This window comes from Acinonyx jubatus, chromosome A2 (assembly GCF_027475565.1).
Source record: "Acinonyx jubatus isolate Ajub_Pintada_27869175 chromosome A2, VMU_Ajub_asm_v1.0, whole genome shotgun sequence".
Classification (NCBI taxonomy): domain Eukaryota; kingdom Metazoa; phylum Chordata; class Mammalia; order Carnivora; family Felidae; genus Acinonyx; species Acinonyx jubatus.
This window is the reverse complement of record NC_069383.1, coordinates 67,510,556-67,522,616: the sequence shown is the minus strand read 5'-3', so window position 1 is coordinate 67,522,616 and position 12,061 is coordinate 67,510,556. Positions and strand designations below refer to the sequence as shown.

At 42.3% G+C, this 12,061-nt stretch overlaps 1 protein-coding gene across 4 annotated transcripts; it reads left to right on the top strand.

Annotated features, from left to right (window-relative positions):
* The first annotated feature begins 300 nt into the window (after positions 1 to 300).
* On the top strand, positions 301 to 8,523 carry TAC1 (tachykinin precursor 1). 4 transcript variants are annotated; one of them, XM_015066495.3, is made up of 7 exons: positions 313 to 570; positions 964 to 1,095; positions 2,156 to 2,252; positions 2,715 to 2,759; positions 3,236 to 3,259; positions 4,801 to 4,854; positions 7,953 to 8,523. In XM_015066495.3, exons 2-7 carry the CDS (start codon positions 973 to 975, stop codon positions 8,000 to 8,002), a joined length of 393 nt encoding a protein of 130 aa, XP_014921981.1. In that variant the 5' UTR covers positions 313 to 570; positions 964 to 972; the 3' UTR covers positions 8,003 to 8,523. The 4 variants fall into 4 exon arrangements, with proteins under 4 accessions (XP_053074395.1, XP_053074396.1, XP_014921981.1 ...); XM_053218420.1 differs by lacking the exon at positions 4,801 to 4,854 and having other exon boundaries at positions 301 to 570; XM_053218419.1 differs by lacking the exon at positions 2,715 to 2,759 and having other exon boundaries at positions 328 to 570.
* Positions 8,524 to 12,061: the final 3,538 nt, after the last annotated feature.

Genomic DNA, 12,061 nt, shown 5'->3' with positions numbered 1-12,061 from the left:
ATGCTCTTCTTAGCATAATTTCCGACGACAATATCTTAATACCTTAAGTTATTTGGCCATCCTTAAAAGTGCAACTTATCCTGACGTCTCAAGGGACAAAAAAGTTACGGAAGTCCGAGGAATGAGTCATTTTGCTCAATTTTGATGAGTAATCTCAGGTGTCATGGAACCTCGTTCCGAAGGAGAGGGGAGGGGGCGTCAGCTCTGCAGACGGAAGAAGACGGGCCGCTCGGGATTGGATGGCGAGATCTCGATTTTCCCAAAGTTGCGTCATTTCGAACCCAATTGGGTCCAGATGTTATGGGCACCGACGGGTTACCGTCTCGGAAACTCTCAATCAGACGCAAGCGAAAGGAGAGGAGGCGGTTAATTAAATATTGAGCAGAAAGTCGCGTGGGGAGCGTGTCACGTGGGCCTCGGGGCTCGTCGGGGCTCAGATAAATACCGCGCGGCACCGAGCGGGCAAAAGAGCGCGCCGCTGCCTCCACCACCACCTCGGAGACCGAGAGCGCAGAGCGCCCCGCGTGCGCTCAGAGCAGCCAGAGGAATCCTTCGGGCCTGCCCGCCGCAGTAAGTGCCCGCGCCGCGCATCGCTCCGAGGTGGCGGCTGGCCACGCTGGATGGGCCGCTGGAGCTAGGGACAATGGGAGGACTGCGGGGGGACAGCGGGGCGACGGGTATCCCAAACGCCAAAGCCCCTCATTGTTACCCACCTGCAGAGCCTGCTGGCTTGAAGCTATGGATCGGTGGGTCTGGGGCGGAAGGAGTCGGGTTCCAGGGAGAAGGGGATTTGAGAAGCTTTGGGGCATGATTATCTTTCCTAAGGCGTACAAGGTATCCTTTAGGCTTTTTATCCCTCGGTTCAATCGGCCCTGATTTGGCTGTGAGACCAGAAATTATGCTGCCCAAACTCTTGGATAACCATCCCCAATATGTACATTTTTTCTTCCCCACAATTCCCAGAAATCCAACATGAAAATCCTCGTGGCCTTGGCCGTCTTTTTTCTCATCTCCACTCAACTGTTCGCAGAAGAAATCGGAGATAACGATGATCTGAATTATTGGTCCGACTGGTCCGACAGCGACCAGATCAAGGTGAGAACGGGTCTCCAGCCGGCGCGCGCCGTTTTTCCAGGCCTAGGGGGCCATCACTTCCCCTGCGATAACATTCTAGTTAGCCTGGAAGACACCGTGACCGCGACCAGAGGCGGTGGAGGCGCGCGGGGAAGGGGGGGTGGGGGTGTAAAGGAACGCCATTCCCTGGGGCCCGCACGAGATTTTTGTGCCCAGGATCCCAAGTTTCCTCCCGGGGTCTGCGCCGTCGGGTCTCGGGAACTCCCGGGGGGAGGGGGGGTCCTCATAAGGCTGAAAACCTTACAAGGTTTCATCCTGGGGTACCGGAGATTTCGGGGACTCCAGTCTAGCTGCAGGGACCGGGCGTTTGGAAACGGCTGGGCAGCAGCAGAAGGGGGCGCGCCCAACGCTGGTAGAAGCAGGGGCAAAGGGCAAGTTGCTGGGGGCTTCGAAGGGCGGGGTGGGTGGGAAGGTAGCTTCCAGCCTTGACTTTTATTTTGCTGACCCGAGGACGGAGCCGCAAGTTTTCCTTTACTGGGCTCGCAAGCTATTCCTGCAAGGGGGCGCGCCTCGAGGGAACAGTAAAAGTCTCGCGGTGCAGGTCTCCAGTAAAGCGTTGTCATTCCCTCCCCGCTCCCGACACACACCTGTGTGCGTTTAGGGCGGTCAGGCGTCTCCAAAGCCCGCGCCAGAGTCCAGAGAAAGTCAGGTGGCTGCGCGACAGATGGGCGGGGGGTCTCCAAGCTAGGAGCAAAAAGCGGAAAGCGTGCAGAGCTCCGGGATGCCGCGCCGCCCGCTAACCATCGGGGGCGGGGCTGGGGGGTGGAGGCGCGGCTAGAACCGAGTTCCGCCGGGAGGGGTGTAGGAAGGGAGCTCCCTGGCTAGGACCCCATTCCGCCCCGGCGCGGGGAAGCCGGGCCTCCTCTCGCCTCCCTGTGGGGCGAGCTTCCGGGCACTGGCGGCGGTGGTGCCCGCAGCCGAGCTTCTCCTAAGGCTGGCGCGCACCACTGGAATGACTCGGGTTTCCCGGCGCCATGCGCTGGTTGCCTACACGCTCGTTTGTCTGTGCGTCCGCCCCCAGGAGGAGCTGCCCGAGCCCTTTGAGCATCTTCTGCAGAGAATCGCCCGGAGACCCAAGCCTCAGCAGTTCTTCGGATTAATGGGCAAACGGGATGCTGGTGAGATGGGCAGCCATCCCTCTCTCTGTCTCTCTGAGCAGTCGCCCTCTCTCCCCGTCGCCGCTTCTCAGAGCTCCCAGTCTCTCTTGCTCTTTGGGTAGAAGTTTCCATCCTAAAATGGATATATCCCCGAGGAGCGACTCTGGCCTTGACCCACCAACACACACACCAGTCCGCGGAGGGAGGGAGAGATCGTTTGCGCGTGCCTCACACAATTAGAGTGACCCAAATCAAGAACGGGGACCAGCCTTAGCTGAGCTCTGCCTTGACTGAAGATCCAAAATGACAAAGCGGAAGGCGCGGGGCCTCCAGGGGGTCTAACTGCCTGTGGAAACCCATTTTAGACCATTGGGGTTAGATTAGATTCAGGTGCCTCATGTCTCGTGATAGAAATATTGTTACCTTTTATTTGTCACATCAGTGGAACGTGCAAATAGTTAATGTCAATTCATCTTTTGTCAGATTCCTCAATTGAAAAACAAGTGGCCCTGTTAAAGGCTCTTTATGGTAAACATTTCTATAAATCTTTATTTTACTAATGTGAATGCACACGTAGGAAAAGTGAAGAAAGTCTTTTATGGGCTGAAATAGATTCTTGGTCATACCTGTTTAATAAAACTATAGACTTGTATCCATCTCTGAATGTCAAATAGTAGTCCCGCCCCGAGATATGGTTCTTATGTGAAAACAGGTGGTGTGCCTAACAGTTACTGTTAGGCTTCAGGGGCCTAATAGTTCTGGGTTTAAATCTGGCCCATAGAAGGCCCTTAAAAATACTCCCTTTGGAATATTTTTGGTTGCTATTCTGTTTTTATCACTAACAATTTGGTTAGCATTTATGGGTCTGCTATATTCCTCAGGATAGTACATGAATGGGAAATGTTAGGTATTTTAAAAATCAACATTTTATAATTCTCTTTTAAAAATGTAGCGTCTTTAAAACAAATCTGTTGCTCAGCTAACTTGGCCTTTCTTTCTTCTAGGGCATGGCCAGATCTCTCATAAAAGTAAGTTTCTAATTATTTTGAATAATTTTGACATTTACCAATGCAAAGGTAAATTAGATTGAATTTCATTTTATATCTTCTGTAATAACTTAGGACTTAGTATTTTTAATGAAGACGGTATTAGAAGGGGGGAGACTCCTATTAATTATATCCAGAATAGGTTTGTTCAAAGCTGTTTTTTAGACCTGGATACTTACCAAAATGATGCATTATGTTAAAAATCCTTTTAACTCCTACCTAACCTGTTGCTGAATTCCTTATCCATGGAAACTGAGATAATAAATGTTTATTGTTGTTTAAGCTGCAAAAAACAAAAAAAAAACAAAAAAACAAGAAGAAATCCTTTAACTCCTATAAATTGTTAGTTTTAGATAAGAATTTCAGTCCAGGGGTAAAAATCCACAACAGAGTCCTCTCCTTTCACACACACCCTCTCCCATCCCTTACCACCTCCACTGCAAAAACAAAAACAATAAGCATTTATAGGCATCTCCTAACATTTCAGTCTGCTAGGTCTCCTGAGGACATCATGTATTAGTGTCATCCAGCAGCCAATTGAGAGGATCGAGTGAACGAGTAGAGAATCCATAGTAAAGAGAGCTAGAAATGCAGTTTTTTGATCCCATAATTGATCTATCAAAGTTCAGGGAAACATTTCATAGGGCAGTGGAGATAGCAGACTTGTGGCACTTGACGTTCATTAGATCTTAGTTTTCCAGTTAGTAGAGCTCAAGTTGACAGGAAGTCCCCCCGGGTCCACCTCAATCCTACTCACTTACCCCAGGGTCCACTCACATCTCCTACTTGGACTTGGGTTCACTGGTTGGCAGAGGAGGTCATGTTTAAACAGCGGTCCTATTCTCAAATAATACAGTTTAAACCACGAGACCTTTTGCCACTAAAGTTGAAATAGTAAGCTTTCCCGAAAGCTTTATGTTTGAAAATAAATCTTATTCCTATTTACATTGTAAAGATTTGACTTTGAAGGGAATTGTATATAGCAAAATTCTATATAATGAAAATAAATGTGCTCTATTAGTGTGAAAACACACTTTTCCAAAAGGAGTATTTTTTAAAATCCAACAAAATAGAAATAGTGACCTTCTAGAAGTTTATAATCATCAGGTGCAAGGATCTACTCAACTAAGGTTCAGCTCCTGAGAAATAACAATGTAGTCAGAGACACGAGGACATCTACTTGGATATTTCTGTTTGTGAAGTTAACCCCCTAAAAGTCAAAGCTAGCTTAAATAGCAACAATATTTAAAACATATATGAGCAGATAGAATGTAATATGAATAAAGTGTACTTGCTAATATTTAGACATAGAATTAAGAAAAATGCTTTCGTTTGTATTGTTTAATGTCATTTGTAAGACTTATTAGGAATCATCATTTCTTCAGTCTCCCCAAAACTTGAAATGGTTATGTATTTATTATATAGGCATATGTTCAAAAGCTTGCTTTTCTTCGGTACAAGTTTTAACCGTTGGTTTCCTTAAAGATCTACATATTGAAATACCCCTAAATGTATTTTTCCAGGGCATAAAACAGATTCCTTTGTTGGACTAATGGGCAAAAGAGCTTTAAATTCTGGTATGTATAAAATCATGACTGAAAATAGACAATATCTTAAATCTATATTTTTTTCTAAAGCTTAATTTTCAAAGTACTAAAAAGGCATAATAAATTCAAAATGAGTATTTGTGATGAAAAAAATGTAACTGCAATAAATAAGTCCAGGCATGGATTTGTAGCTGATTAAGCTAGTATCACCCAGGATGCATCGATCTTTCTCAAACCATCAGCCTTCCCAGCATCTTTCCCACATAATCCTTACTTAACCTGAATCCTTGGGCTAGTCTACTACTCTTCCCCTTATATTTGTTACATCAGCCACACTTAACTTCACTGAACTAAGAGAGGAAGGGTATGTGGTGAAATAAGACCAGGTTTCACTTACTACCAAGGTAATTTGAAAGTCTTAGAACACATTACATCCAGCAGTCTTTCAGCACAACATAAACAAAACACTATTTCCATTTATGCAGATCACTTGCTCTTTATGAAGTTGTAAAGACTCAAACTCGAAACATCCTGATGGATGTTTGAGAGTATGAGAATGACATAGTCCATCCCAGTGCCTTCAAAAAGGAACATGATCAAGCCACCCTGCAGGGCTGCGATCCCTTCCGGCTGCAAAACTGAGCGTGAAGGGATGCCACAGTTCTCTTAACCCAGTTTAATCTTGGATAAGTCTTTCACTTACCATAAAGGCTGCATATTTCCTTGCCTCTCTTTAGTTTGTCTTCTGTGAAAAGGCCTCATACGTAGATCTGAAAACCCACTCACCATACCATTTTTCAATGTGAAGTAATTCCTATATCCTTTTCATAGAGACTGATTTTTTTGTAAAGCACATTCAGCTTTTATAATGATTAGGTTCCTTAGGAAAGCTATTCAAACTATTTTACATTCAGTGGAAAGAGAATTATAGTACTAATCAAGTAATTAATTAGAAAGCAACTGCATGACTCAATCATTTAGAATATTGCAAGTTTTTAGAAAATCTGTAACTAAGAAGTGCTGGCATAATTATCTGAAAAATTTATGTGAAAGTGATGTATCCCTACTATGGGTTCCGTACCTTCCAAATCTGGATATGACATTCATATACCCGTGTCAGTAATTTTGGGGCTGCTCAAGTTAAAATTTTAAAGAAGTTAACAATGTGCCTAATGAAAAGCTTGAAATTATCTTACCACATGCTATCCTCTAGCTTTTGGAAATGGAATGTAAATTTAAACCACCCTGGCTTTACTTGTAGCAGAAACGTACACCAGCTCTTATACAACTGTGGTCTTCTTGATAATCCTATTAGTCACCAGCTATCTATTTCCAGAATTAATACAGGTATCAGAACATGGTTAACTTTACAAATAATACAGATATTGCGCAATTTACACAGATCAAATGCTTTTAAATGTAGGTAGGGTAATCATATAATTACAGATAAATAGAATCACTAGAATGAATCAGAATCAATTTATGACTAAATCTTCACTCCTCCATTTCAGTTAAGAAACTGTAAAAGGGAAAAATGGGCAAAAATGTAACCTACACTCAGATCTTTTCATATGACCAGCTGAGGCAAGGTTGTGATTGTGTTCTGCAGACATCTGATTCTTAGCCTTTTGTGGTCACAGACCCCTCTGAAAATCTGAGAAATCTAGAGCCCTGCTTTGTAGAGAACGCCTCATTAGCTTATGAACACAAAAATTGACACATAAATTGACATTAGCTTATGAACACAACATATAGTTGTGGAGAGTTCAAGGACCAGGTAAAAAAAAATTCTGCTTCTGGGGAAGAGGCTATTATGTTCCAGCTGACACTAATGAGTCTTTGGTTAGTTTGCATTATTTCACCTCACTTCCCTGAGGGTCAGATCCTGTTACCTGAAGCTTGTCAGGAACTGAACTTGGGCTTGCCCTCCTCTTCCTCCTTCTCCTTATACAAACAAAGCAGGATGAGAAATGGACTTTTCCTTCTCTGACAACTGCAGACCTCCTTGAAATTGCATATAATTTAATAATAATATGTAATATAGTATAATTCTGGCTTTTTTTTTAAGTCCAGATAGAGTATTTAAATTACTTGCTAGCCATATGTTAAGTACCTTTGGAGCATTGATTAATCTTTCACAGGCCATTAGGCTGCTAGGAGGTAAGTTAAACTGTGTTGTATGTGGGTGGCACAATTGCCCTACCTACTGACAGTGAACAAGGACAGTCCATCACTGGAAGGTATCCACAAGACAGGAGACCCTCACAGCCTTAGGTACTCCTATAACAAGGATCCAGAAACTTTTTCTGTAAAGAGTCAGATAGCAAATATTTCAGATTTTGTGAGCTGTGCAGTCTCCGTAGCAACTACTCCTATCTGTCAATAAAATACTAAAGTAGCCATAGTACATGGGTGTGGCCATGTTCCAGTAAGACATTCTTTTCTTTATTTAAAAAAAAACTGTTTTAATGTTTATTTATTTTTGAGGGAGAGACAGAGTGCAAATCGGGGAGGGGCAGAGGGAGAAGATGAGGGAGACAGAATCGGAGGCAGGCCCTAGGCTCCGAGCTGTCAGTCCAGAGCCCAATGCAGGGCTCAAACCCACAAGCTGTGAGATCATGACCTGAGCTGAAGTTGGACACTTAACCAACTGAGCCACCCAGGCACCCCAAGATGTTATTTTCAAGAAAAGGTGGTGGGCTGGATTTGTCCCATGACCTGTAGTTTGTTGACTCTGTCCTAGAATAGAAGTCTCACATTTTGCTTTTATCCTGCTACTGTTTCTATTCCTGTACTTGAGGAATTATCCATTCTATAAATCACCAAGGGGCCTGCCCCTATTAAGAAAGTTGTTGGAGGGTAACACTGCAACAGATTGTGGGAATGTGCTTTGGGGGCACAAAGTATATGGCAGATAAGCTGAACAACCAAGAATTCTGTGGTTAGAACACTTCCAGTCAGGATGGAGACTGAAGCAAGATTGGAGGACATGCAAATAAAATTCCTAGAAATACTTCAGTGGAGGGGGGAAAGTCATTATGAGTTTTTAATAAATTCCCCTATGTCTTGAAGTTTATTTACCTCAGTGAATCCTCTTAAAAAACTCTCTACGTTCTCTTTGTTCTCAGTGGCTTACGAAAGGCGTGCGATGCAGGATTATGAAAGAAGACGTAAATAAACCAGCTAATGTGTAATTTATTGAGCTTCATTTGTGTCAGTGGCCAGTGAAAGGTAAAATGAGACATGCACTATGAGGAATAATTATTTAATAACAATTGTTTTGAGTTGAAAACTCAAAAAACTGTTTTTCATATCGTGCCAATATGTGTTGTGAAAGTGTGTTAGAATTCTAATAGGACTCCCTCAGACATAGAAGCCAGTGGTAATTTCTCAACCAAGGCACAGTGTTCAATGAAAGTGAAATACAGTCTTCAAAGAAAGAAGTCATTTTTGTTTCTTGGAAGCAGTCACATCAGCCACTGCTAAAGGAAAGGAAACTCACAGACAGGCTTGTGCTTCATCTGTTTTCATGGTGGAAATGTACTAAGATTTGGTATAAAACTGTATCCCTGCAGCATGTTTCATGTATTGTGACTATATAGAGATGTTTTTAAAGTTTTAATGTGATTCTAAGGTCTTCACTTCATTGTATAATGCGTTGTGAGTTAACATTTTAAATAAAAGAAAAATTACCTTGAAGATTGGGTTTTATTCTTTCATTAATAATTCTCAAACCAGCAAACTTTCTTTTAGTAGATGAAATCTGTTTGAAGCTATTTTGGCTGCTACATGGTGAAACATAAAGCAACCAAGTTTCTCTTGTGGAAAATTACTACAATATAAGGTTTCCCTCTCACACACACATACACACACACATGCTGTTTGTTGTTGTTGTTGTTGGCAGCTCAGTCATTTGGCATGAGATCATTCACGAGGAAAACAATTACATTTTGTAATCCAAACAGTAAAGGATAAGTTCTGTTTATACATGCCTATGATTTCCTTTTACAGATAGGATAATAATCTGTCTTAAAGATGCATTCCACTGGTTATTTCATCAGCAGCCCATTTAAGCCCTGCTTGGAGCTCAGGTATAAATGCATCAGTGTGTGACTCTTACTAGAATTAAGATCCCAAACTCTCACAAAGGTCATCAAAAGATGATACGGAAACATAGGGGACTGATTGAGAATACAGCATCACTCCTGTAACAAAAGACAAGAGCACCTTTCTAGCATTTCTAAGGAGTCCTGTGAATTGCCAGCACCTAAAACACTCTAGCAGAAGCATGTGTATCAGGAATAAATACAGAGCAATCAGAGCAAGGCTTTTGTGTATTTATTTAAGGGGAAGGATTGGTAAGTGTCGTTGGAATCGTTTTCTGATTGCATAGAGAGTGTGGGATATTGACAAATGGGACGATGACTCAGGAGTAGCAATGTTTGGTGACATAAAACTCCATGATTTTAGCCTGGATTAGTGACTGTTGTTGATCAATGTTAAAACCATTTGTGGGACAGGAGAGCTAAAGTATATTTTAACCTTTATATTTTTAAATGAAAAATTTGTCTTAAACTCTAACAAACTCATTTCCTGTTAACACAATACATTGAAATATTACAAATTATAAATAATAAGCAAAATGGAGAAAATTGGCGTCATCTAGAGCCCACTCCCCAATAGTAATGTTTAACATTCTATTTAATAATAATTGCTGGGGAGCCAGGGTGGCTTAGTCAGTTGGGCATCTGACTTCTGCTCAGGTCATGACCTCACCGTTTGTGAGTTCAGTCCCCGCCTCAGGCTCTGTGCTGACAGCTCGGAGCCTAGAGCCTGCTTCAGATTCTGTGTTTCCCTCCCTCTTTGCCCCTCCCCCACATGGGCGTGCTCTCTCAAATAAATAAAAAATTAAAAAATAATTGCAATATATAATAATAGCTATCATATATAATCACTCAAGGAAGTATTATCAGCATCAATTTACAGATGATATGAAGCTCAAGGAAATCGTGGGGTCAGAGATTATAATGAGAGGAGTCAGTACTACAAAGGGATTATCAAGGAGAAGGAGAGGAACAAATTAAAATCTAACAATGAGATTGATTAAGCAAACTGGTATATTGATACAACTGAATGTTCTGCCATCATTTAAAATGGCGTTATGTGTTTAGTGACATAGAACAGGATATCTGGTATATTCTTAGGCACAAAACAATATGCCTGCATGATATATACATATTTATTTCTGCATAGATACTCTACCAGGAAGGAACGATACAATGGATGAGCGTGGGGTTTGAACCGCTCAAGTTTGGGTCCTGGCTCCATCAGTTGAATGGCCATGTCATGATGGGCAAGCCCCTTAACTTCTTTCTGCCTCATGATCCTCATCAGAATTGGATTAATGCTGGATTAATGCTAGTACCTGCCACTATCATACACTAGGATGCAGTGGATGGTATCCTCTGTGGAGCTTAGGTGAGGGCTGTGGAACATGATACCTATAAAGCTTGGAGCATAGTCTCCAGCCCACAGCCAAGTATTTAGTGAATGTTACCTGTTGCCATTGTTAGCTACTCTCCCAAAAGCCAGCGGGAAAATTAGCACCATTTTTTAGCAACCGGAATGTTTTTAAGAGCACACTGAAGAAGCACCAGCATGGGGTGGTTTTTATATACTTGCTACGCAAATTATATCTAAGGTGGTATCACAAACTGCAATGCTCTGTGCTGTTCATTGTTGTGCTAGATGGTCCCCATGGCCCGTTTCACCTCTGAGTGTCTATAAGTCTCTGCAGCAGGATCCCACAGTACTGCAGACGGACCTGCATCAGCAAGAATTCATCCACGCCTGCTTTCCCTCCAGGTCCAGACACCCGACAACACTTGTTGGGAAGGAAAGGGAGAGGAAGTTCAGCTTTACGTGTATACTCATGAAATATTTACTATTACTTTCCCTCTGTGGCATGGTTCCTTTGATGAAAATAAGTTTTCTTCACCTTTCTTCTTTCTTAAATATTTTATTCTGTTATGAAACAGCAAGAAGATGAATCTATATAATTAAGTTACCTAAATACTTTATTGCTTTGGTTTTTTGTTTTCTGGTTTTGGTTTGGGTCAGGAATGAGGGCAAAAACAAATGATACTCAAGCTGAGTAATTTGAGGAGAATTTAATGAAGGGACTAATTACAAAGCTGTCAGCAGGGTGTAGAGAAGCCAGCAATGGAATGTGGGTCTCCAGGCTGGCACCCTTAGGAGCCACTGCTACCCCAGGCCTAAAGGATCAAGAGGAGGAAATGAGGGTCTCTGTGTGCAGAGGAGCACCTGGCAGCTGCTGTCTTCAGTAGGAGGGCAGAACCAACACAGGGTAGTCAGGTATGTAGTGGGGGAAGAGGGTGGAAAGGCCAGGGAATAAATACCCCAACCTCACTCACCTCCTATTAGGCAAGCCCAACTGGAAACAGAGGGCTAGGAGACCTTGATGTAGCCCACACCAATAAGCAGCATAGATAGGGCACCAGAGCTGGTGGGAAAAGCTGATGGGTTCATTTAGAGGTAGATAATAAAATGACGTCCAATGGGTTATATATGCCATTACTGTGAATCCAAAAACAGAAACAATAAGTTGAAATTCAAATAGAGAAAAGTATAAAGTAAAAATGAGTCTTCCTCTGGACACCCAGTTGTTTTCCCTTGGAATATAGTTTCATAGGGACTTACCCAAACAAATAAAAATAATATTTTAATCGGAGCACATGCTGAAATCTCCCCTCTTAAGACCAAGTCATTATGATTTTTTGTTATATTTTAAAAGAGTAAGTACATTGTGATTTGTGAAAAGCAGAGTAAGGACTTTTGGTGGACCAGAAATTATGTGATCCTTGAGAAAGAAAGCACACAAGGGGCCACACTGACAAGACATGGCCCTTGCAGGGAATCACAGAGGCTGTAAAAAAAGGGGCCAACACCAGAATAGGGAACTATACTGCTGCAGAATATGGACTTCTCATCAGCAACACTGGGTGCCATGAGATAAGGTAACAAAATCTAAAACTTCTTAAGGAAAAAAAATACTTGGTCAAACTATCCTTTAAAAATGAGAATAAACTTGTAAAAGAAGAAAAACCAACTAAAATCTGTTAGCTTACATTAAAATCATCACAACAGAAAAATTCAAGATAGCTGTTCTGCTGGAGAGCAGACAGCCTAAAGAATTTCTATGTTAAACTGATGAGAG